The sequence below is a fragment of the Parasteatoda tepidariorum genome, chromosome 12 (assembly GCF_982258835.1).
Source record: "Parasteatoda tepidariorum strain Cologne lab strain chromosome 12, Ptep-v5.0, whole genome shotgun sequence".
In the NCBI taxonomy this organism is placed as follows: domain Eukaryota; kingdom Metazoa; phylum Arthropoda; class Arachnida; order Araneae; family Theridiidae; genus Parasteatoda; species Parasteatoda tepidariorum.
Window position 1 is genome coordinate 58,108,622 of NC_141766.1, and position 26,722 is coordinate 58,135,343.

General features: G+C 28.9%; 1 protein-coding gene across 3 annotated transcripts; it reads right to left on the reverse strand.

Moving 5' to 3' along the window:
* Nucleotides 1-1,577: 1,577 nt before the first annotated feature.
* Nucleotides 1,578-26,118, reverse strand: LOC107453506 (uncharacterized). Of its 3 annotated transcripts, none has more exons than XM_016070373.4 (7): nt 25,921-26,118; nt 23,257-23,299; nt 19,570-19,662; nt 17,912-17,962; nt 11,472-11,572; nt 11,019-11,074; nt 1,578-6,950 (listed from the first exon to the last, which is right to left on the reverse strand). In XM_016070373.4, exons 2-7 carry the CDS (start codon nt 23,272-23,274, stop codon nt 4,819-4,821), a joined length of 2,451 nt encoding a protein of 816 aa, XP_015925859.2. In that variant the 5' UTR covers nt 23,275-23,299; nt 25,921-26,118; the 3' UTR covers nt 1,578-4,818. The 3 variants fall into 3 exon arrangements, with proteins under 3 accessions (XP_015925859.2, XP_042903040.2, XP_015925860.2); XM_043047106.3 differs by having other exon boundaries at nt 23,253-23,299; nt 25,921-26,079; XM_016070374.5 differs by lacking the exon at nt 19,570-19,662 and having other exon boundaries at nt 25,921-26,093.
* Nucleotides 26,119-26,722: the final 604 nt, after the last annotated feature.

Consider the following 26,722-nt stretch of genomic DNA (forward strand, 5'->3'; position numbering starts at 1 on the left):
ATAATTTTGCATTGCAAAATAAATAAAAAATTTAAGTGAAATCGTTCAAATTGTTCCCGAGAAATAAAAAAAAAATTTTTTTTTTAAAAAAGTCCTGTTTCTAGTTCTAAAATGTGAAGATCTTTTCTAAATTTTGTGCTTCAGGTTATTTTTAGAAGTCTTTTTCCTGTTATCAATGTAAAAAATTTGTATTTTACATATCAATTATGTTTTATTCATTCTTATATTTTCAAAATGCATTTTTATATTAAAAAATATAATTTTAATAAAAAAAAAATTCAAACTTTATTTAAAATAATTAAAATATATTTTTACTATTTTATATGCAGATCCTTTGTCATTGTTATTCCTTTCCATCATTCTATTATTTTCAAATCTAGAGTCCATGGCCAAATTATTAGACACACTCTAAGATTGTATGTAAAATCTTAATTATCGGGTGATACTATACAGCATTTTTGTTTTGACGCTGCTGAAACCAGTTTCTACTTGTTCATGTTCGCGTATCAATTGGTTAACATTGTAATTTAATACATTGAAAATATAATATATTAATGCAAATAGGAAGTATATAAAATATATCCTAAATAAAAACCCATTACATGTATGTTTAAATATAAAAGTGTTGCATATAAACTCATGCAAAACATGTAATTATTAAAAAAACTACAGTGCATCTAATAATTTAGTCTAATTATTGTAATATACAACTATAATACCTGATATAATAAATATTCTATATTTAAGTAATATATCATTAAATTTATATTATATATCGTATAATTTAAATACAAGTGCAAACCGGTTTCAGTGACATAAAAACAATAAAGCTGTATAGTATCACCTGATAATTAAGATTTAGCATAGAATCTTATAGTGCATCTTATAATTTGGCCAGGGACTGTATAAGAGAGCACGTAAGGCCAAAGTAGCCTGGTTGGAAGGATGCTGGACTCAAGTTTATAAGAACAGAAGTTCAAATCCTGCCAGCCCAAGTCTCCCCGTGCAGTAAATGGTGACTGGTACACGTTAAATCTGTTGAGTCCCAAAGTCTTCCATGTTCCCAACACAAATTATACTTCAGGGGTTACTGAATTAGAGATTGATCATTCTCTGACCTGAAAGTAAAAACTACAATCTGTGGTTGAATGAATGGATATATGAATGGGTCCATCCTGTAAACTGGTGCAACGTATTATTGTGGTAGAAGTCGAATTCTTGGATAGAGATGGCGCCATTGGGAAACAAGAACAGTCGCACCCCCTCTTCCTTAATGGCCAATAACAAAATAAGAGAACACATCTGCCTTACAACAGAAAAATCAACATAAGTGACTAAAAGTTCAAAATTGAGATATCTATTGTGAAAAAAGATTTTTTTTAAAACAATTTCTTTTATCAGTTTTCTGAAATTCTATTTTCTATAGAATTTGCTATAGAAAGAAAAGAGCTGTCAAGCCACTTCTAGAAATTTAGCATGAAGCACTTGCATTTTTTCAATTGCATAGCAGACATGGCCTTAAATAGAAAAATGAAGGAAAGAGGCTAATGTATGCAGAAAATAATAAGAAAGAGTAATAATATTCATGCTTTTATTCTTCCAGTCACAAGAAGCCAAGTTTCCCATTTAGGAAAAATTAATATTGTACAACATCTTTAAAATATTTTTCTCAACCATGTTTATTATAGCTTAAAAACTGAACGACTCTTACAAATTATACTTTGATTATAAATTCTTGAATATGAATATTTTGAACATATTTTAACAAATTCTCTTTCAAAGGAAGAAATTTTTGCTTAAATATGTACACTTAAAAAAATATCAATAACATCTTGGACTTAATGCAAAATTTCAAAAAACATAGGAGAAAAAAATCTTAAAGGTTCCAACAATAGGAAACTTGATATTTAATGAATTAAACAGGAAAAGTACCACGAATGTACAATAAACAATACATAGATGTACAATAAATTGTTATCAATGGCAAATATATTATCAGTTTTTAAAAAAATACACTTAAATAAGTAAAATTACATATGTTGGCATTAAATTTTACTATTTTATCCTTTAATTCTAAGATCTAATTCAAATTAATGAGTTATAAACTACATATAAAAAATCAAAGAAAAATTTGATTTATATGTTTACATGAAGAAAAAAATTTTAATTTTTGAGTTGAATAAACTGAAATAAGTAAAAAACAAAAAACATGCAAGAAACATTTGAAAACATGTACTGAAAATTAATGCATCCAAATGCGTATAACAATATGCAATATGAAATAATGATAGGAATACAATGCAATATAAAATTTGAATAATTTTTTTAACTTCAAGACAAATTAATTTTAAGATAGAATTTGTCATGGGATAGAATATTTGTTAGGATAAAAATTCTCAAAAATAAGGAAACAATCTGTTGTTCTGCAAGCTTTAATTTTTCAGTTTGTAGATGAGTTCAGAAACTTGCTATTTTCTGAAATTTGAATTTTTTAAGAGGGATTTTTTTAACCATTTGAGAAATTATCTAAAATTTATAAATACTACCATCATAAAGGTAGTGGAAGTATTTTAAAAACGTTAATATGCGTTGAATATAATTAAATAAGTTGGTTTTGGCACATGATTGGAAGAAATACATGACATAACATCTTAAAAGAACGGAAGTTAATGTGATTTCCAACATAAAAAAATTAACAGCCTGAAGAACAGCAGAGTTATCATTTTTAAAATTATGTTTTCAATAAACAATAGTGCAAATATCAATACTTTCGTATTTAGTGAAACAATTATCAACAAATTGCTTAAAAATAATGAATGTATCATAGATATTAGCACTGATGAATATGTTAGAAATAGGCATGTAACAGATAATGATTTGGCGGTATAACTCAATATCAAAAATTCGGCCAAAAAAATCAGCTGAATACCAAATATTCCGCAACCGAATAGCTAAAAAGTTTTTCAACAAAAAAATTCATTAATAAATATTATTTATTAATGATCAACTTAAATTTGGTCAAAAAAATCAACTGAATACCGAATGTACAGCAGCCAATCAGCAAAAAACGTTTTACAAAAAAAAAAAAATCACTAATAAATATTATTTATTAATGATTAAGTTAAGATATTAAATTAAGACCAAAAACTTCACTTAGTGATTGAATAATAAACTTTTGTATATTTCAAAATTTTCCTTACAAACTAGAATTGAAAAAAGTATTTTTTAATAATTAAATTGTACTAAAAACATTCAATTTGAATTATCAACTGAATGTTTTCAGTAGTTATCAAAATTATTACAAATGAGTAGTTAGCACTTGATTCGACTATATGAAATAATAGTCATCATATGTTAAAATAGTCCTCTAGGAAAACTACTCAAAAAAGTTTTAAAATTCCCTTTAAATATTAACACTTAATTCGAATAAGCTGGTTTTCAACTGACAATTTGCGAAATAATGTGTTTCAATTAAAGGAAAATCAATTAAATTCTTAAGAAACAAACAAATGAAACATGTGAAAACAGACAATATGAAATAAATTTATGAAAACGTGCAAAAAATTAACATATGAAAATGCAAATAACAATAGATCACAAAAAATAGAAAAATTTAATTGTTGGTAATTTTAAGACAAATCTTCAAGAAAAAAATAAAAGAAATTCCTCTGCTAAAGACTACTGGCAGCATAGCACAAAAGGAAAATATGAAGTCAGAGCTAGACTATAGGACGTTTCTCAGAAAAAAAATTACATGAAAACAATTCCAAGGAAATAATCTCTCTTGTTCAGAAAGTTTCAAGATCCTTAAAAAAAAAAAATTTCATATCTTATACAATAAGATTTAAATTGTGTCTTCAGTAACTTGATATTTAGAAATTTCAATTGATTCTTTTTGCCACCTAAAAGCTTTTTTAAAAGCAGTTTAATTATGAAATATAATAGAACCATTGTAAAGATAATGCAAATGAAGCTTTAATAAACTGTGATATAAACATTGAATAAATTTATAATTAAGTTTTAAGATCTTAACAATGAATTGGCAGACATATATATAATGTTTATGATAATCTTTCGTTTTGTTAATGTGCAATAATGATGATTTTTTACAACTTGCTGAACAACTTTTTAATCAATAACAAGTTTCTTGGCAAATATCTTGATAATGATGAATTTGTTTACTAACAAATTAATGAACATTTTGCTAAATTGCCAGAAGTTTAGTCATTTTCCACTCCAAAAAATATAATTTATACTATATATTGTAAAGTATTTAACAGACATCAGTAATTTTTCTTCTCATTTTATATTTAACAAAATTGACTTTAATACAGTACATTAAAAAGTTATAAATAATTACTCAAACACAAAAGAATATAATTACTTTTTCAAGCTAAATAAAATTTATAAATGAAGAAAAAATATTTAAAAATACTTCAAGACCAAAAATTTATAATTAAAGTGGCAGATATTTAGAATGCTTTGTCATTTTTCTTTATTATTTTATTTTTTTGAATGATAATATAAAACAAATTTTAAGTACTATTAGTGAAAAAGTTTTAGAACAGCCTCATTAAATTGTACTGAAAATATTTAGCTTGGATTTTTATAACAAATGAATAGTTATCAAAACTATTACTACTTAAAAAGAAATACTTCTCATTTAACAAAAATAGAGAGAGTAGATTTAAACAGAAACATTGAATGTATACATTTAGTTTTGTAACTAAATTATGAATGCTAAATGAGTAGGTTCAAAAATAGGTGTTGAAAATGACAAAGAAACCTATTTAAAATTAAATTATAGTTTATGTTGACTTAGTCACCTTCCTCGGCAAAATCACTGTCATTTTCATCAGTCACAGTTGACCATCCATCATCTAATAAGGCACCAGGTATTGGTTCAAGTTCAGCTTCTTTTGAGAAACTTACAATTTCCTTCGGTGGACGTTTTTTGGTGCCAGAGGAATCACAGCAAGAAATTATTCCCCCTGAATGACTACTTGAAACAGATGGTTCAATACTTTCTTTCAACAAATCACGAGAATTTGATAAGTCTTCAGAAGTTCCAATGGGAATTTTCCTTTTTTCCCCATTTGTGTTGCTTATAAGTAGAGTAGTATCAGATGAATTTTCCGTCTCAGCTTCATTTAAATGTTCAGATTGACCCATTTCCAGAAATTCCTCCTCCGGAATGTGTCTAGCTTCAATAAAACCATTTTCACCACATGGAATGTTAATATTTGACATATCAAAATAAGAAGAGTTTACAATGTGACATTGAGTTATATCAGCCTCATATTCGTCAGAAAGAAGAGAAACACTGAGATCCTTATCCCCAACTAGATATAAGACAGATTCAGACCCAGATTCCCCAACTGCACATCTCATGTTCTCTGTGGATTCATTATAAGTATCATTGAGAATTTCAACTGAGGAATCATCTTGAACATTGGCAATTTCTAGGTTTCCTGCAAAATCACCTCGCTCAACTATAAAATTGCTACCTCCTTGTGCCTCACTCTCTGGAATATTCCAATTAGTAGTAGAAGTAACCTCACACATTTCCTCACATTTTTGATCATTGACAGTTTCTGAACCTGTTTGCATATGGTTCGGTTCATATTCAGTGTCACTGTTGGAACATAAATCAACAACTTCAATGTCTTTCTTTTTGCCTTCAAAATCTCCATAGTGATAATTTTCACCATAGGCATATCGCAGTAAACGGTTGTTAATATGATTCTTATCAGCCTGCCATTGTGCAGATTTTTCATCCGATTTCTTGAAGTTTCTATTGTGGGTTCTTACGGGTTTTTTGCCAGAGTTTTGATGACTCCAATTTCCAGAACTTGTCTGCTCAGAACCTTTATTTGTTTTATGGCTATCAGATTTTCCTGATCTCTTCTGATTATTCCATGCACTGTTATTTCTGTTTCTTGGAGCTGCAGATTCTGAATTTTCCCAGTTTGAAGAATACGAAGCACATTGATCCCAGCCTGTTGTAATGTTTCTTGAGGTATTATCATCTACATTATTATAATCTTCCTGATCACTCCATGTTCCACCTCCCCCTGTTGCCGTAGCTGCAGAGCTCCTTTCCTTATCAGCAACATTACTGCCCCAGCCATTTTCGAAATCACTCTTATCAGCCCAATTATCACTGGCTCTATTGTTATTACATTTTATATTTGCTCTCGAATGATTATTCCTAAATTCAGGATCCCTTTGCTTTGTTGAAGTTGCAGAAGTACTTGCTTTATTTTTATACTCTGGTGAACGGTCTTTAAATCTGTCTTTTTTTACCCTTTCCCTTGAATAGTTTTGCTGATCTGATCCTCTAGCATTTGAAGTATAATCTTTAACTGGTCCTCTAGCATTTGAAGCATTATCCCTAACTGGTTCAGGATCGTGGTGTCGATCATATCGTGGTCTGCGATCTTCTTTATAACTGGAATCTGAAGTTGAGGATTGGTGAATTTTTTCATGATATTGTCTTCTATTATAATTTTTGTAAGGAGTCTTATGAGCTGGTTCTTCATACTTCTTACCATAATTTGCTGTTTTGGTTCTTGAGTTTGACTGTTTCTTAGAATACTCATCATCATCATCATCACTCCAGTTTTCAGTACTTATTGACTGTACCCAGTTTTCTACGCGGCTTTGTTTATGTCGAGCTTCATTAAGTTCATCATTTCTCCAAACTTTATCATTATCAGCATTGGATGAAAATTGTTGTCTCCTGGGAGCATTATTCCAATTTTTAAAATCCCTATTAGAGGAATTATTGCTTTTATGCTGATACTGTCCACTAGATCTCCAAGTATTTTTATTATGTGGATATGATCTTGAGTCTTGATTTCTCATACGGGATGTACTAGGTCTTTGATAGGAATTTCCATAGTTTTCCCAATTTCCATCTCTTCTATTGAGTTTCTCATCATAATAGCCTGCAAAATTAAAAGAAATATAAATTGCTACGGAAAAAAATGGCACATATACTGTAAAATACAGATAAAATGCCCCCTGTAGTTTCACACAAATAATGATTGTCAATCAGTACCAAAAAAGCCCCCCCTCCCTTCCCTGCAACACAATTTAAAAAATTTTATTTTAGGAATTTCTTCCTGAATTTGTTAGAATTTTTCATGACTTAAAGAAGTTACTATTTTCTCCGACAAAAACACAACAATAAATTAAAAAAAGCATTATAATAACATTAATTGAAATGATAGGTATAACCAAAACTGCTATACTCTGCATCTTCATATTTATGGATTTTAAATTTAAAAAACAGAGTAAAAAAAGAGTTGAAACAATAAAATAGCTGAAAAAAATACAAAAGCAAATAATTTTTCTTCTGTAGAATTGTATTCTAAAGACACTTTTCTTGTTCATCTGAAAGGAAAGAAATACTCCTGATTTGTCTGTTCTCATTTCGGAATAAAAAAAATTCACCAATGACTGGTTTGCTTCAACTAGAATTTCAAATTGATAAAATTTTAAAAAAATAAATAATAAAAATTCGCAAATCGCAGAAGAGTTTAAAAGATAATTCCATCTAGAAATAATGTTTTTACTTTCATTTTTTGATAGAACACCATAATTTTTAAAGAACGTGATAAAATAATTTTATATTCTAATAAAATATGCCTGAGGGGTGATTTTGTTAGGAATTCAGATATTTGGAACAAGATGAAATTGGGGGGGGGGGATTCCATTTACAAAATAGATTTTTCGGAAGTGGTGCAAGTGGCAAAACATGGTTTTGGAGCAACAAAAAAACAATTTTGGAGCAGCGAAACAAAGATTTGGAGCATATTTAATAAAAAGAATTAAAACAAGAATTTAATAGCAAGAGTTTTTAATTTTGTTCATTAACAACAAATCTTACTTTTTACACTTTTTTGAAGGTGCCTGCATAAACAAACTAAGTTTCTTTTTGGTATCTTGCAATGCTGTTAAATATTCTGCTATCCTCGACTTAGCCTCAGATTAGAGGATCTGTCCGCTTTCTATAATCGACATGTCTTTATTATTTAACTCATCTTTAATATTTTTTTCAGCTGTGGCTATGAGATCTTATAAAGCCTTCAATTTTTTTAGCAAATCAATTTCAGCAGCTATCAATCTGCTTTCCTCAGTTTCAGTGTTTTCACATTCTTTTTGCTTTCTTTTTTCTCAACCTCTAATCAAGCAGAATAATTTTTAAATGCTGCACGAGTCCCTTCAATCATATCCTTGTCAACTTTAAAGTTATTTAAACCCCCAGCTGATATATGACACAACTTGTCTCAAACCATTAACACTATGCAAATTTAAACTTGCCCTATTGTCAAGTAGCTTTTTATTCACACATATATTCCCATGTGGTATGCACAAAAGAGCTTTAATAAGCTTTGTTATAAGAGGATATTTGATATTTCCCAAATGATCTTTCTTTGCAAAATAGTCCAAATACGCACAAAAACACATCAATTCACAAGTCACAAAATAATTCCAAAACACATCAATTAGTGCATATTCATTTGAGTCAGAAGAATAACCTTCTGGTTCTCCATGTAACAGCAACAAAGATGCCTCTTTAGGAGTGTCTTCCATTCTCATTACAGGATTCAGCACTTAAAGATGGTACAGTGACCTATTTGCAAAGGCAATGCCTTTAATAACTTTTTGCACATGCCATAGACCTGGCACCTAAATACATAGAATTTTTTTCTGAAGAAGATAAGGGATTGGATTGAATGTAGGGTTTAGTGGCACGAAGTCCAAAAGAGGACACACTGTGCCAAACAAGGTAAGAAGAAGATAAGGATGTCATCGCATTTGTGGTATCTAGTCCATAATCTATTAAATTTGAATTTTGCCAAATTTCTGCGTTTTCTACATCCAAAGATTTTAAGTCCTTCCCTGTCAAACTAAGAAAAGCAGAACTCTTAAAAAAACGTCCTAACAATGCTTAAACTAGAGACACCATTTCATCATACAGCAAGTGAAACAATGATGTCTCAGTTTGGAAAAAACCTAAAAATTTATTTAAAATATTTCTTAAAAATGAGCTTTTGGCAAAAACAATTTAAATAAATTCAATATTGAGTGGCTCATATTATTTTTTAAATTAATAATTGCATTATTTAATTCTTAAAAAGGTAATTTAAAACTAATTAAGTTAACTATTATTTAAGGTAATTGAGTGTATTTTTATTAAAATTTAAATAAATGTTATTTGTAATAGTATATTCAACAAAACATTAACAAGATTAATATTGATCATACCGAATTTATAAAAATATGTAAAGAATTAAGCAAATTTTAATAAATTTATATTACAAATGTAAATTAGTGAATGGCCCTAAATTTTTTCAAATTAAAATTGGTTATCTAGTACAGTATTTCATTAATGAAATGATTAAAAAAAAATTAAATAATTTTTAAATGCAAATACAATGAGAAGCTAAAAAAACAATTTCAGAAGTAAATTATTATATCGTCCCTACACTCATAATATTTAACAAATCTGTGGTAATTAAATTTTTTTATATCAATTGTTTTAAATCAAATCATTAAGAGCTGAATTAAAGTATTTTTGAATGACAAATCTGAAAAACATAAGATTTTTTTGCTACTTTAAAAATTCTGAAAGCCCCTCTCTTCACACTTATTTAAAATCTTGCTTCTAAATATTATTAAGTTTTTTCCTAAATCAAAATAAGAGCACTGAAAATTTTGAAAGTAATAACACAATAATAAAATGCAATAGGTAAAAAAAAATATTAGTAAAAAAAAAAATGAAGTAAAATAAATTTTTAAGAACAATATGCAATTAGTAGATGTTCCCTCAGGAAAAATTTACGTTTAAGAAACTCAATTAATTCATATCTTTATTAAATTAAATGAATAAAAAGGAGATGGAAATTTTGAGGTTATGAAGCTTTGTGATTCTTGACTGCTCTAAGGATCATGAAAATATGTACTTAGTGAATGGTCCCCAAGATAATTCCAAGATCATGGGTACTATTCTATAAATAGGATAGAGCAAGAAGGCCATTAGCTTGCCATTGACGAAGACGATGGCACTTTAATAACGATGAAATTAACAAGGGAAATAAAATTTTCATTTGCTATTAAAATTTGGCAATGTTTAGTTGGTCCCCGAAAATTCGAGGGAAGCTTCAGTTCCATATCAGAGAGTGGAAAAGGAAACTTGAAATTGAGACTATCTTTCAAAATGAAGCAGAGTTGCACATGAGAGTGCAAGAATCCTTCCCACTGAATCCAGAGCAACCCCCCCCCCCCAACATGGCAGTAGCTGGGTTGCAGCAAAATTGTGATTTGGCGGTACCCAGGGGAAATTATCCCTTTTGGTGCAGATCGGCGCAATTTAAGCCTACTACTTCAATTTGAAGCATGTAGGCACAGGTTTTCACAATTGGCGCGGATCGGTGCAGCACTTGCAACACCGGAGACCTAAAATCATGACTTTCAATGATTTTTTAAAAAAATAGCAAAAATCATGACATTTCATGACAAATTTTGTTCAATACTGAAATTCATGACTTTCCATGATTTTTCATGACTTTCTAGGTGCGCGGATAACCTGTCTGCACACGTGGTCAACATTTTCTCCCTCCTGCAGGTAGGTCAAAGTCATATGGAATAGTATATACACTCTCCAGCAAGAAAAGGGAAAAATTTTTAGGTGGGAGAATTGAATGTATAGATTGAAAGGAAGAGGGCATCCCTCTCAGAAGTGTCCAAAAATATCCATGTGGTCTTTTGACCTTAAACGATGCGAACAACATGTGCCAGAACTGTTTTTTGAATTTTTGTAGTAGTTTAGAAATTTTAGACTCGTTATTTTTATCTAAGAACTATTTAAAAGTACCTGAAACACAAAATACACATAAAACTTGCTAAAACACATTTTTTTAATTCCTACCCTTGATGAATTTTTAAAGATGGTACAGGCCATAGTTACTAGAATTAAACTTTTTCACAAACTTTTCTTAAAAACTTACCTCCTCTTTTGTTTGATCTAGCATAACGTTGTTCTCTGTCATCAGATCCTCTATCACTAAAATAAAATAGAAAAACTTAATTTTGGCAACCATTTTTCATTTTCTAATACCATCTACAATTGTTATACAAAATTTATTTAATGCTTAACAATTCAAATTTTATTTTTTTATTCATAAGTCTGGTCACTTTACATTTTTTAAATACTTATCTATTTTATCATTAAAATTAAAAGAAAATTTTTTTTGATTCATTACTATAGTCCGTGGATCGAGATTCAGACAGAAAGTAATAGTTTATTAACAAAAAGCAAACAAACACATACTCATTTAAAAAGAACGCCATCTGGCGGTATAAAAAGAAAAAGACTTCGTAGCAATCCTTCTCTGGGAATGACAACAATTACTATAATGCATGATAAAAAAAATATATTCAGCAAAAGGATTAAAGCATACCTCAACTCAGAAGTTTTCCCAGCATCCCATTCTCTCACAATTCTTTTCTCAGAACATCTTACTCTCCTTTCCTCCTTGGGTGAATCTTTCTTAGGTGGCAACTGCAAAAAGTAAAATTTTAAAAAAGAATCAAAATACTAGTATCAAAGAGATAACAATAAAAATATTTCTCCTATTACCTGTAAATTCTAAGCCTTTATTAACCAAATAAGTTAGATATTTATAATGTTTACACTATTTTTTTACATTTTATTTTATAACCGTTGTTGAACAGCCGACCCAATTTTTGGGTTTACGACTACTAATGTTCAACGCTGTACCCTCGTAATTTTGAACTCAAATCCAGAAGACAAGCGAACTCCTGGATCAAGTATTGGGAGAAATTTGCCTTTGTGGAGGACTTTTTGATGGAACTAACCTGCATTTGCATTACATGGAGAGGAAGACCATGAGCACCTCCTATGGTTAGCCTGACAGCGAAGGGACTCGAACCCATGATCCGTCTACCACAGAGGTTATTTCACGACAGCACTGTGGTCGGTGCAAGCCGGATGCGGATCCGTATAGACCAGCCATCGCTGGGATTTGAACCCGGTTCACCTCATTGGAAGGTGAACTTTCTTTCCCCTGAGCCATTGCGGCTCTTTACACTCATTATCTATAACAATAAACAACAAAACACCATTTATTGCAAAAAATTATATTCATAAAACTGAAGAATTAAAAAAAAAATCTACACCTTTAATTCATAGGCATAAGCTAACATTCTATAACAGTGGGCCAGTAAATAATTTTTTTAATATTCGATCAAGGGAAATCTTACAAACAAATTTTAAAAAGGACAATTAGTAATTTATTATATACAAATACAATTAGACAATAATTCTTAAGCAGGGTGATAAATCAAATGTATTACACCTGATGACAGGAAAGATTAAATTTATATTACCACAGCTGATATAAAAGTTAAAATCAGTTACTTTCAATTTTTTCTTCTTTTATTAAAATATTTTATTTTCATAATTTCAACTGAAGGTACTGTGGTAATGAAGGTAATACTATTTTTTATAAATTTTAATACAGTAGAGAACCAATTATCTGGGAAGCTCGGGACCATCGCTATCCCGGATGTCTGAATTTCCCGGTTTTCTGGATCGCCAAAAAAACGTAGTTTATCGATGTTTTATCGAACCCAAACTACAATGAAAACAAAGTAAAACATTTTAAGAAAAGAAAAGTTCTCTTAAATTAAAAAAAAAAAGAAAAATAACATTTAAAAGAATAAAAAAATAACATTTAAAAGTTTGGACAAGAAAAGTAAGTTTGAAAAATACAAAATTCGCATATATTTATTTTTTAAACATTTCATCAACATAAGAAACAACTGTTGGATTTTATAAACAGCCATTATATGAGTTTTCTCAATAAATGTTTTCTGTTCCATTCCAGCTATCAGTTCTTTTGTTAATTCGATACATCGTTCATTAGATATGACAGCAACTTGTTCAGCCTCATCCTCACTTTCTTTTTGTTCAACGCCTGGGTTCAAAACTCCATCTGAATAATTTCGGAATCTATCATTTCGTTTACAATTGGGACGTCATTATCGATATTAAAGCATTCATTAATCTCTGTTTCTGACAGAAGGTCCCACTCTAACCAGAGTATTCCTGGAGCCAGAGTATTCCAGAGTATCCTCGAATACTCTAACCAGAGTATTCCTGGAGCTCATTTTGGAAATATTTTTCTTTTGAAATTTTAAATCCTTCAAAAGGAGAGTCGTCAACATCTTCTTCTAAAAAAATACATGTCGGAATTAACTTCCGCCATGCGTGAGTTAATGTATAATGGGAAGCAAATTCCCATGCTTTTGCTGATAACCATATAGCATCTTTCACTGTGAATGTTCTCAGAAAATCTTGGATGGATTTTCCTTCATTAGCTGCGTCGATCACCTTCTTTAAAAACTCAACCTTATAACGATATTTTAAGTTTCGTAAAATGCCTTGATCAAGAGGCTGTATCAAGGACGTACAGTTTGGAGGGAGAAATTGAATTTTTATATTATTGGCAGTTAAAACAGGTGCAGGTGGATGTGCCGTACAGTTGTCTAAAAACAATTTTACAGTCATCGAGCAATCCCACCGATTTGCAATGTGCACGTGAATTAGGCACAAATTCCTTCTGGAACCATTCTGTGAAAAGTTCCTGTGTGATCCAAGCTTTTTTATTAGCCTTATAAACTACAGGCAAAACTTTAACATCTTTCTATGCCCGGGGATTCTTACTTTTGCCAATAACAGTCAGTTTTAATTTACACGTGCCCGCTGCACTCGCGCAGGCTAATAATGTCAGCCTATCCTTTGCTATTTTGAAACCACTAGGATTGATTTCATCTGTTGTAGTGTAAGTAGTATCTGGTAGATATTTGTAATAGAGACCCGTTTTATCAACGTTAAAAATTTGCTCTAGGGTAAAACTCTGAACCACATTCAGCACAAAAATCTACATAATTCTCAGCGGCTTCTATATCGGCTGAGGCTTTTTCCCCGCAAAATTTTGTTAATGGAATGCCGTTTCTTGCTTTGAATCTGGCAAACCATCCTATGCTGTACTCGCAAGATGCCAAGCTAATTATGAAATTTTTTCGCCTGAGCTATAATTATTTGTCTAGTTAAAGGAAAGTTTTCTGATCTTCTCTGTCTTATCCACTCCATTAATACTTTGTCGACATCCTCATTTATTGCCTGATGCAAAGTATTTCGATTTTTCATTGCATCTTCTCGCTCGGAATTTGAAAACAGAGCCAGTATTTTTTTCTTTTGACCGTCTTTTCGAAGATCATAAATGGTTTGAGTCCCTACGTTATAAAGCTCACTAAGAGATTTTACTGAAGAACCTTCATCTAATTTTTTTAAAATTTCTACTTTTGTTTTTATCGATAAACTCACGCGCTTTCTTTTTTTAGACGTTGAAATAGAGGAAGACATTTTCTTTCAAGATCACATGTGCTATAAAATTCCAAAATTAAAATAAATTCTTCACACACTAAAAAAGATTCCAAGCTTTCGCCTCACACGTTGTAACTAATCCTAGCACAAGTAGATAAATGATGGATGATCTACTAATGTCAGAGATAGAAGAGAATGGGGTGGAACCAATGTCAAATAAATGAAGCTGTGTGTAAAATATGTGCCCATCTGGAGGTGAAGGTCAAGATGTGAAATTATTTTAAACTATTCTTTCTAACAGTAAAGACCAGATGTCCCATGAGTAGGTAGGTCAAGTAGTTGTTAAATTACAATGCTAAAAATAGCAAGATTATCCTATTTATGTTGCGTGTCATTTTAAAACCGATTTTTAAAAAAAACTAAAATTTAAACGCTAATTAAAATCTAATATATTATTGGAAAGAAAAGTACCAATAAGTTTGTAAAACAAAGCATATTTTTAGCATCTAATATCAGACCGTCCTATAAAGAAACTAACAAATATATAAACAATCCATATTTAAAGTTAATTCTTATTTATTAAATCAAATCACAAAAAGAATAAATAACTAAAAAATAATGCATTTTACCAACAGATAAGCAAATAAATAAATAATAAAAATAAATAAACAATAAAAACTTATATTTTTAATCTTTAGGTATAAAATAAATAAATTATCATCCGAAGTATTAAAAAAAAAAAAAATCTTAAGGGAGAACTAATTAATCAATAAATTAATAAGAACATCCCCCAAAACAACTAAATTAATGAAATATTCAACATTTTATTTATATTTAAATAAAATTAAAACGTATTTAATCAACTAGCGAACGTTTTTAAAAATAGAAGGGGGGAAAATAATAAAAATGCAATACGTTTAGATTTTCTATTTAAAAAAATTAAATCATAAATAAGATGGATAGGTAGAAAAATATAAATTAAGATGGTAAAACAGCGAAATTAACAAAGATAACTTATTTTGATCATAATATCAAACAAACACAAGAGGAAACTATTAAATATATAAGTTAATTGAAGTTATTAATTTAATTGAAGTTGAGGAAACTTATAATAAACTAAATAAAACTAAATTAAATAAAAAAAACAATGCTAAAAAATTACCAAATGGAAACAATAACTAGAAAGGGCTCTATCATAAATATTAAAACCGGGAGATTATAAAATCTACTGAATTAAAAAAAAACTATCTTAAAATTCATGAATAAAAAGATATAATTTATGAAGTACGAAATTTATTGTGAACGACGGGAGGAAAAAAAAAGGTATTGAAATCAGAAATAAATCGCTTTTAAAAAGAGAAAGCTGCAATCTGCCTCATAAAATAATCGTCTGATTTTAGTACCTAATAAATAATTGTATACTTCATTATTAAACTATCTTTTCCATTTATTTTTTTTTTAAAATCAGAGGATTTTTAACGAAAGCAAATACGATTCCACAACAAGCAAAATTTGAAAATAGAAGAGAAATCATGATTAAACGAAAGAATCTGAATTTATTTAATCGAAAAATATTGTTTCGTTAATTAGTGTCAAATAAATAAATATAACAGACAATAAAAAAAATTTAAGAAAACGTTTTGAATTGCGATAATAATGTATTGTCAGAAATTATAGAACAATAATTTGTCATAATAAATCACGGATAACAAAAATGAAAAAACTGGAGAAAAAAAATAAAAGATTAAAAAAAAAATTCTAACAAGTCAATTCATGTTCCTTGACTCGGACTTCCAATAGACAACATTCCAGAAATGATTAAGAATAATAGAAGAACCTGAAAGATTTCAAAAAATAATGTTGGTCCGGTAAAATTTGGATTTTTTTTATTCCATGTTGCGCTAGTGCAAATCACAATACTGAAAACGAAGAGAAATCTCGCAATTTAGTAGTGTTGAATTCTCTGACAATGGTTTCCAATTATGTTTTAAGTATTATTTTACTAAATTACTCTGATTACTTTTTAAATGATAAAATTTAATCTTTTTTTAAATTATCAACTTAACTATATTCTTACTTTATTATTGAACTAAAATTTTCCGTTTTTTAATCGTTTTCGTATTCCAATTTGTACTTCCATTTCAGTTTTTTTTTCTTAGTAATGTATAGGAATATATTTTTCTTTTTATTTCTTTCACCTTCTGTTCAACGATATGCGTGTGCAATGCTTGTTTTCCGTCCCCCATATAAATCAAAGATAAAACAAAAACAGCATGGCAACCCCTTTTTGATTGACAGTAGCATATCTGAAAACCACCAATTCTTTGAATGCAGGGAAGAAAATAAAAAGCTTCTCCTTTTCCTACCTCTTCCCGTCCTAAAGAACTTCAAGGTTACAGAAGTTTTCTCATGACAAATGGTGGAAAAAATACCCCCACCCACCTTTTTTCCTACTAAACTTGAAAAATTAGTAACACTTCCGCATTTTTTCTCCATCCTTCCAGTTTAAAATGGCGGGAAAAAACTAAACTAAACTCAGTGGCGCGACAGCCCATAGAGGGCCAAGGCCTACTGTGCCCATCTCAGTTATCTTGACCTTGGGCTCTGGGGTGCAGGAGCAGATGTTCCGGTCAGGTGGTCAGCCGAACGCGGAACCCCCAGTGTTTAGTTCCCAAGCATGCTTGGTACTCATTTATCGACCCACTGAAGGGATGAAAGGCTGAGTGAATCTTGCCCGGCCCGAGGATCGAACCAGGGACCTGTGGCACGACAGCGCGAAGCGCTACCGCTCAGCCACCGGGCGTCAAAATGGCGGGAAAACCAAGCGAAATTATTCCCAGTTTTCTGGGTACCGGATAAATCGTTCTGTACTGTATTAACTTTTGCTCTGCATATTAAATTGAATCTTGTCTACTAATAAAAAAGAAAAGGAAGGGGAATAAACCTTGCAATGAACATTTACAAAACAAAAATAAACTAATTATAAATGATTATATGAGAATATTTTTAATTTTCATTTCTTACAAATTTCTTGCCAAATAAAAAGTTTACATTTTACCAAACTTAAGTATATATAAATAATAGCAAAATTGAATAGAAATATATTTATACGATTAATTTATTGCAAGGTTTAAGGTATTGACTTTATTTTAGTAAGTACTGTTATTAATTAATGCAGATGATTTTTTTTATTTTAGTGCTAAAACCAGTAGTTTTGCAATTTTGAACTGAATTTAGAGTACAAGGAAACTCTTCCGTAAAGTTTCTTGACAAAATTCTATTTTATGAAGGATATCACATTTGCTATAATTTGGTCTTAATTATTGAACCAACATCATATTTGTAGCAACTACACAGAAAAATTTTATGATTAGAGGCTTTATCTAAATAATGATAACATTGAAAACAGAAAGTCTTCCTGAAACTAAACCAAAATAGCTACAGATGCATTAAAATCATAAAACAAGGAAAAATATAGCTACTTCCAACCTTTTTAGATGGATTCTCTCGCTCAAAATCCATTCTATCTTGATTAACTTCCTAAAAAAATATACACAGGTTATTTTTAGAAATATATAAAAAAAAAATGTAGAACAACAAGAATATCTACATAAAAAATTAGTTACAGTATAACACCAATTTAAGTTAGTCATCTATGTTAGTGTTTACTTTCATGGCACAAAAGCTGAATCTAACTATAATGTGCTTAACTCTAAGCAAAAAAAAAAAAACTCAAAATTATAGGATTTGGAAAGAAAGAACTATGTCTAATGCAAAAATTAAAAAAAAAAAAAAAAACAGAAAACCTGTGGCAAAATCGAGGCAACTCGGCAACATTGTCGCAGAATATTGCATGGTTTTTGTAGATTTTTCCTTCGCGAAATAAAAATTTTAGTTTTCCTTTATGAAGAATTTTTCTTTTCACATAATTATATTCAAAAGATGCCTTTCTCATGCATCGGATGGGATGGAAATGCTTGTGATTTTTCTGTTCTCACTTGAGAATAAAAAAAATAAGATAATGGCTGGCTCCAGCTAGAATTTTAACCACTTGCACTCGCAAAAAAAAAAAATTCACTGACACGTGTACCAGAACAGTCCAGTATAACTCGTTGGGAGGCAGTGTGCGATGCCTCACAGAAATCGGAAAAAGATTTATACTTTCTAAACTAATTTATTGTTAACTTAGAACTTTTTATAGTTTTTTTAAGGGAAGATGGAACATCGGTTGATTATAAAATTATACAAATATGAACATTAAATTTATTTATTTATTAATAATCATGCAAAGTGTGATATCTTTCAAAACAGTCTGGGACATGCAATGGTACAAGGCATTTCTTACATTCCCATACAGTTTGGTACACACTCTACACCTTCGCTGTGGATTCTTTTTTGCATTTGTGGGTGGAATTTTTTCTCGGGAAATGTCCCCATTGCTTTGCCTCTAAGCGATTGGGTGTGCTTCCAACAGACATCATTCCGCGTTTTTTATAATCGGGAATGCACACAGCCTGTAATAGTTGCTCTGCCACAATCTTCATTTATGTATTCTTCCTGGTCATCAGAAAAAATTCTTCGTCGGTTTCGGAGTGGAAAAATTATTTCATCAAACCCACTATCACTCGTGTTTTCTTTTTCTATTTGTCGAAATGATGTCGTTAACGTCTCTTTTGCTTTCCATTTTAGAATGTGGGTTAAATATTTATAACTGTACGATATGCATGGCACTGATGATCTGTCCTCTGACAGCAATTCCACCTGACGTGCCACGCATGTCGTTTTTGCTTCTGTAACAATTCCATGATGATGTAAGAACCACATCACCGGCGTTTCTGGGGCAAAAGCATAATTAGCGTGCTTTTCTCCCAACAAAATGAGAAAATATTGCTCATATTAAAATGAAGGGGAAAAAAATGACATATTCAATTAAGTATATATAGTTTTTTTTCTTTTTTAAACACAGCACTTCTGTTACTTTAAATTAGTACTTATGTATTAATTATTATTAAAAAATCTTACAGAAAGACATTAGTGCTAGAGTGTTTTGTCACCCAAAAAAATTCTGCCACAGGGAAGAGATTAAAAAAAAAAAAAAATTATGAAACAGCACCTCAGGGTTCTTATCTGGTGCAACCTGTACTTACGTGATGTCGTCGCATAATCTTTTCATTGAGCTCTCTCATGCGATTCATTTGAAGGTCCGCATATTCCTCCTTTTCCTCTCGAGATAGATTTTTCTATTAAAAATTTTTTTAAATTAAATTTTAACTGTTACAACACTATTAAGCTTAACTTTCCTATACTTATAAAATATTGTTTTGAATAGATTTGTGCAAGTGTGGGTCTGTATGCAAAGTTGTAGACAAACTCTTACTAACGCTAAGTTAAAAATAATAACTATTTAATTTTTAAAGATGCAGCGTACTTGAAATACATAAAGCCAGATTTTTAATTTAATCCACTGCGTAATATGAAGGAGGTAGTCGCAATCTGGGAAATGTGGCCCCCATAGTTTGGTCAGGAGAGCAATTCAAAAGTTTGGATCCCTTAAAGTTAATTTCACTTTTTCCATTTTTAGTCACATTTTAAAAACTAATTAAGCAATAAAAAACCTTGCACCCACTCATTTATCCAAAGAATATTTATGCAAATAATAATTTTTAATAATTATTTATTATTATTTAATTAAATTAAGGACGAAAAAATTTTGAATTATAAGGTATGATTTTTTTTATCACATTAATCTTTATACTTTTCATTTGAAAAAACTAAAGTTTTAACTGGTTTTATTAATTAAAATTAAGTATTTTTAAAAAAATAATTTGGTGATAATGAAAAAATATTTAAATATGGCGATTAATTTTAAAATGTGATTAACTTACGAGGAACTTGACTTCGCTTGCATAACGTAAAATTTCATTAATATTTTTTTTCGCTAATAATCAATTGGTATTATTTTCATTTTTAGTTTATTTACACTATAAAATACGATGTTTCTGATTTGCAATTTAGTAAAAAAATTTGAATAAAACATTTTATTAAATAAAAAACATTTTATTCAACGAATGTTGAATTTTATAAAAGCATGCTTTTGATAGAATATGATTATACACCAGATTGTGCCTATTTAATGTGATTATTTTTTAATTTTTAGTTTGTTTACTCAATAATTGATACAATATTAATAATATACAAAGGTATGCATAAATTTGGACAATTTAAAACTGTGAATTTGGAAATTCACAGTTTTAAGCATTTATAACTACCATTTTTAAGCATCTTAAAATTTCTCAACATTTTATATATCGTCTTAATCTTAAAATACATTTTTTAATCACCTGTCAGGGAAAGTTTGGGTTAACTATTTTACCAGCGATTTATTTAAATGTTAACACTTTTAAAAATCTTATTCTTAACCCTACTACGCATATTACTTCTTGATTAATATACTAATTAATTTTTTTTAGTACTTTAATTTAGGTTTTCTTTAAAGTAAAGTTCCTTTTTAAATTATTGTCAAGACTTTTTAAAAAGAAAACTTGGAATTATTGCCTGCTAGCTAAGAATAAAACCTTGTTAAGAAGTTAAAAGCATTGCGCTGTTTAAAATTATTTGATGCAAAACAGCCGATTGTTTATTAAGTATACTATTTTTTTCGAAAAAAGAACAAATTGTTTTTCTTTTTTTGTTTCTTGTGTCTACAACATAGATTATCTTAAATAGTATTGATGTTTTATAAGTCACTATAAAGAGTATAAAGATACCGAACATAAAAAGCTGTCGAATATGTTGCCAAAGTTTTTAGAAGCCTCAAAATATTTTCAGTAACTTAAATGACGTCCTAGCATCTTAGAGATGTGAAATTAAATTCTTAATAATCTGATCACGTGTGATTCACATAACTATTCAACTAATTGTTTCATTATATCTTTCAATCTTTCTTTATGATAACCATGCATATTTTTTTACCAGATAACATACTAACCTATTTTGCTTAATTTTTAACTTTAGCACGATTCCTAAGATATTATTGTATAATTTGTTGTTAGGAAAAATGCCTGATTTTGTTCAGCAATAACTAGGGCTGCAGGTTTGTCGCAGCGCAAATTTCCGCGGAATTGTCATCTTTCTTCTCAAAATCCGCGAATTTCTCAATATGTTTTGACTTGTGTGCGAAAATTGCTTAAAATTTGATTTTTTTTAATTTATTATTCTTATTAAACAGAATTTTTTATTTTCCTGAACCTTAAATTGAACATGTAAAATTGATTAGATATTTAGGGGAGTAAATCAATAGCAAAATGACATGAAAATAGTTCAGAGATAAGAGATAATCACAATCTCGTCAACTAAGGTGGTCTTTCTACACCAAAGGAGGGTAATTACCTTCCTGAAGTCAGTAAGAGTACAAAAGAAATTGGAATCACAAAAGAAGGAAAATGTTATAAATCAAATCTTAGACAGAAAAATTGTTATACATGCTATTGCACTGGGCAATGAAATTTCTACTGCCTTTCTACACATCCAGTTAATTTTTCCTAGACGACTTCGTGTGATTTCTTAAATATGGATCAGTTTCTAGATGAAGGGGGGGGGACTAGCAGTTTGAATGAAGAATGTTGAAATTTTCACAGCAATTACTTCTTACAAAGCAACGGTGAAGGAATTGCGTGTTGGTGAAGGAAAATTGATTGAGTTTTGGAAATCAAAGACCGAAAGCTCCTAAATTGGCAAAAGTGGCAATTCGAAGTTTGCCGGTGCCTAAAAACAGCTTCGACGCAGAAAGATCGTTTTCTAAGTATAAAAATGTATTAAGTGATGAAAGACAAAGGATAAATGAGAATAATCTGACAATGTACCAAAATTCTGTTAATAAAAATATTAATATTGCTTGAAATTCAAAGAAATACTTTTGTTGTGTATTTTTAAGCTTTTTTTATTATTCGCACAATTTTTGTCTTTTGCATCATTTATATAATAAATTTTTTTATGTTTAGAATTTGTATAATTTTCAAAATTTCCCGCAATTTTGGGGTCTTTTTTCCCGCGACAAACTTGGAGCCCTAGCAATAACACTAAAAATTGAAATATTTGAGAAGATTTCAAAGCTGTGCCAATTTTAGAATCAGGATTCCAAATATGTAAAAAAATAATATGTTTATTCAGAGAAAGTAGGTTTTCGTGTCTAATTTCGTAACTTAATTAATAGTTAGCACTAATTAATTAGCATATTTGAGATCACCCCCAGGAACCATTAAGATTGACACTTAGTTTGTGAAAATCTGATCAGTAGAAAGAAAACTATTCTAGGTGATATCTTTTTTTTTTTGGCGGCTGTACAAAACAGTAATAAACTTATGAATAACTATTAATGCCGATCGAATTTTCATGTATTAAAATACAATCTTAATGGTTTGAAGGATTGACCTTAAAATTAATTTATGTGCTTAAAAGTTACTTTAAATGCACATGAATACATTCTCAAAATATACAATAGCAAACATAACTAAGTTTTAAAAAATTAAGCAATTTGCTTAAATAACTCATTGACATTTTAATTTACTCCAATTTTTAGTAAGTTTCACATACGTGCTACTCCAGATTTTAAAAATTGCAGAAGAAATTACAAAAATTCAGAAGATTTTATGCAATTCAAAATTCATATATAAATTATAGAAATAAAGAACTGAAATATTAAACAAAGAAATATTTACTATTTTTCCATAGAGTAATTTCATTTTAATAAAAAAATCTACTCCTGATTATTTCAAACAGAAGTCTTGATCAACTATTATAAAATAAAAAAAAATTATCTAACACAACATACTTACACTATTAGAAGAACTCATTTCTTCGTTGAAGTATAGACTAAACCTGAAATAATAACAAAAAATAACATAACTAAACTAACATAACTAAATATAACATAACTAAAATGAATTAAAATATTATCTATGCATAAAATGTTTAACAAATAAAAATTATAATACAATGAAATCTATCTGTGCAGAAACTTTTTACCGGGTATCTGCTACATTTTAGATTTTAAAATTCATGACTTTCCCGTTTTAAAATTCATGACTGAATAGTTTTCTTACAAAATAGATGTTTGCATTTTTTGATCAGGAATCACCCCAGGTCACCCTATATTGTATTTACATAATAAATTACTAAAAAAAAACATCATTTTTACGCTTAGTATTTAAATATGGGGTGCTTATGAAAGAACATGTTTACTTTTTAGTGATTTTTTTTCTTCAAATTTTATTAAAACAAGGCAATTAAAAGATCTATTTTATTAAAAATTGGATTTCTTTCAACTATTTGCAGTGTTGTAATACTATAATTTTTAAAAAATTTATTACTTTTTTTATTTAATGTTTTTTAGAGAATTTTTAGATTGGTCATGTCCGCAACATAACAGACATGACAAGTAGCAAAATATAATTTCACTACCTTCTAATAAACATTTGAGCTTGATAAAAAATTTCTTTCAATAAATTTGTAGCACAAACCATAAAACTTAAAGTTACACTGTTGCCATTTATTTTCTTAATGACTAATTACATTGATAAATCACTTCATTTTAAACATGTTTAAAGTCTTCCATTTATTAAAAAAAAAAATTTGTCTTTCTTCGAAATTATGTTAGGAATAATAGCAACAAAACAGTTAATAGAAGATTATTAGAGTCAGGGGTCTGTCCAGAGATTTTGAGAAAGGTCCTGTTATAGTAAAATGGTGAAAAAACTACTCATAATTTGTGAATATAAAATAAGCGTTAAGTCACATTCTTTTAACCAGTGTTCTGCTTTTGTGAATTTGTGCAAATAGGGTCCTGTTACTGCAAAAACTTTTCAAGAAGTTCTTAAATTGTAAATAGATACAAGATTATGTTCAACAATTGCTGCTACTAAATTAGAGATGCAACATACAAATATCTGGTATTTAGACTGTACTGCTCAAAGCAGAATATTAATTTCGGGCGAATAATGGAAACAAAATCACTCATATTTTTAATTGACATATTTTAAATAACACAACTTAGTTATGTATCACTTTTAATGTGTTACGCATAAAGTAAACTTAAACAAATCTTAAATGTATAATATTTCATTTAAAAAATTGCCTCAAATTAATTTTTATTTACATAATATTCTATTAAACAATTCTATGTATAAATATAAATTGATCAATCATTTATTTTAAAAAAAATCATTCAAAATCAATAAGAATGTGCACACGATGTTTGTAATAGTAGAAATATTTTCTTAGTATACTACATTTGAAATAGAACATTGTTTAGAATAGAACATTTTTAAAATTATTTGGGTTATGCATATGTTAATTTGCTTGATTACTAAATTTTTACTGAACTATTGAACTAAATTTTTAATATGAAAAATGGATTTACACAAGGGTGAATTGAATTACTTTTTAAACTATGCTATGTTCAGTGAAGGAAAGCTTAAACAAGGAATACATCAGAGCAATAATTCTAGAGCAAATATTTGAAGTGAAAGATGTATATTTTGAAAGTATAATTTGTAACTATAGGGCATGAATAATATTTAAATTCCATTGATGATTTCAGCTATTTATTTCTGTACATTTACCTGCTTTAGATTTCTTCAACTGTGTATAGATAAAAAGCTAATTATAAATATTAAACAAAATTTAAGATAAGTCAAATTTTATAATTAATTTTAAGAAGCTTTATATAAAATATGTCTTAGTTTATTACCTACTTTAAACAATAGATTAAAACTCAATCATAAAAAGTAATAGGTTAGGCAGAATGCAGAATTTTTTATATTTTAATTTATAGCGATCTTTTATGAAAAACTGAAGTTAAAACAAATTAACAATAATACGATGCAATAATAAGACGTTCTTGAACAAGATTTTGATAAATAACAAGGCTTATATAACAAAATCGAAATTAATTAAGAATTGATATTCTGTAAGCTTAAAAAAGCGTTCCTATTTCAGAATTTATATTTATGTTTAAAACATTTATTTCTAGAATTTTTAAAAAAAGTTAAATGTAATTTTAAAACATTAAAAGCCAGTTAGATTTTAAGTAATAGTCAAAACGAAATCAAGTTAGTTCTGACGCTACTCATAATTTTCCCGCCAATTCTTAATTTCTTATAAAGATACTAATGATTATACTAATTGATTTATAAACTATAATTCTATCTTCAAGATTATTTATTATTTTACAACGGTTTCTTTTTATGATCTTAATAACTAATCTAAGAGTCGTTTCGATTCTAAAATCGAAATGCTTACGAAAAGTATAAATACTTTTGTATTAAATATCACAAAAAAATAATAAGATCTTAGGCTTTATTTCTTTCTAATTACACTAATACAGTTGAATATTACTTTAGGGTTCAATATTACTAAAAAAAGAACAGATTTTTAAATATTGCGCAATGAATTTAATTGAGTCAAAAATTCAAAACTGAATTTAATAAAAATAAACTCACCTGTGGTTCAACTAAATATTCTAAAACTTGGATGATTAATAAACACTACGCGTTTTATTAAATTTTAACAGCGGGTTTAAAATAGATTTTTCCGTACGGAAGAACACATCTCTAAACCGAACGAATACGAAAGTGAATAACATTAAGAAAGCTTCATTCAGCTTACAGAATTCACTTCACTTCACTTCAAATAATTTCTCCTTTTCTCTTCTTTAATTTTAAGGCAAGCCTCCGTGGCCGCCTGGAAGATCCTGATTTTTCAGTAACTCCACTCTCAAATTTCATCAACGAAAGCGAAACGAACTGAAGACAGTTTTTTGTTTTTTTATTATTATGTTATTGCTTACGGAAATGGAATGTCGTTATCATATGATTTCTTCTTAAATATTTTAATCAACTATTATTCCGATATCGGATTCATCCATATTAAAAAATTAATTTTCAACGTGTCGTGTTGTTAACTACTGAACCCTATTTGAAAATTACTTAAGACAATTTTACTCCAAAGAATATAAAATTGCTAACGGAAATGGAATGTCGTTATCATATGATTCCTCCTTTACTTATTACTTCAATATTAAATGTGCAAATTTATAGATTTTAAAATAGTATAACACTAAGATATTATCGGAGACTATTAACTCTTGACTGTAATTCTATTTCTTATCAAAAATCTATTTCATTTGCTAGTTAATTACGCAGAAAAAATAAATTCTTACCATCTTATAAAAAGCTAATATTAAGATAGTATTTATAAATTATTATTATTTTCAACTACGTGAAATGTCATTTTCGTAGATTA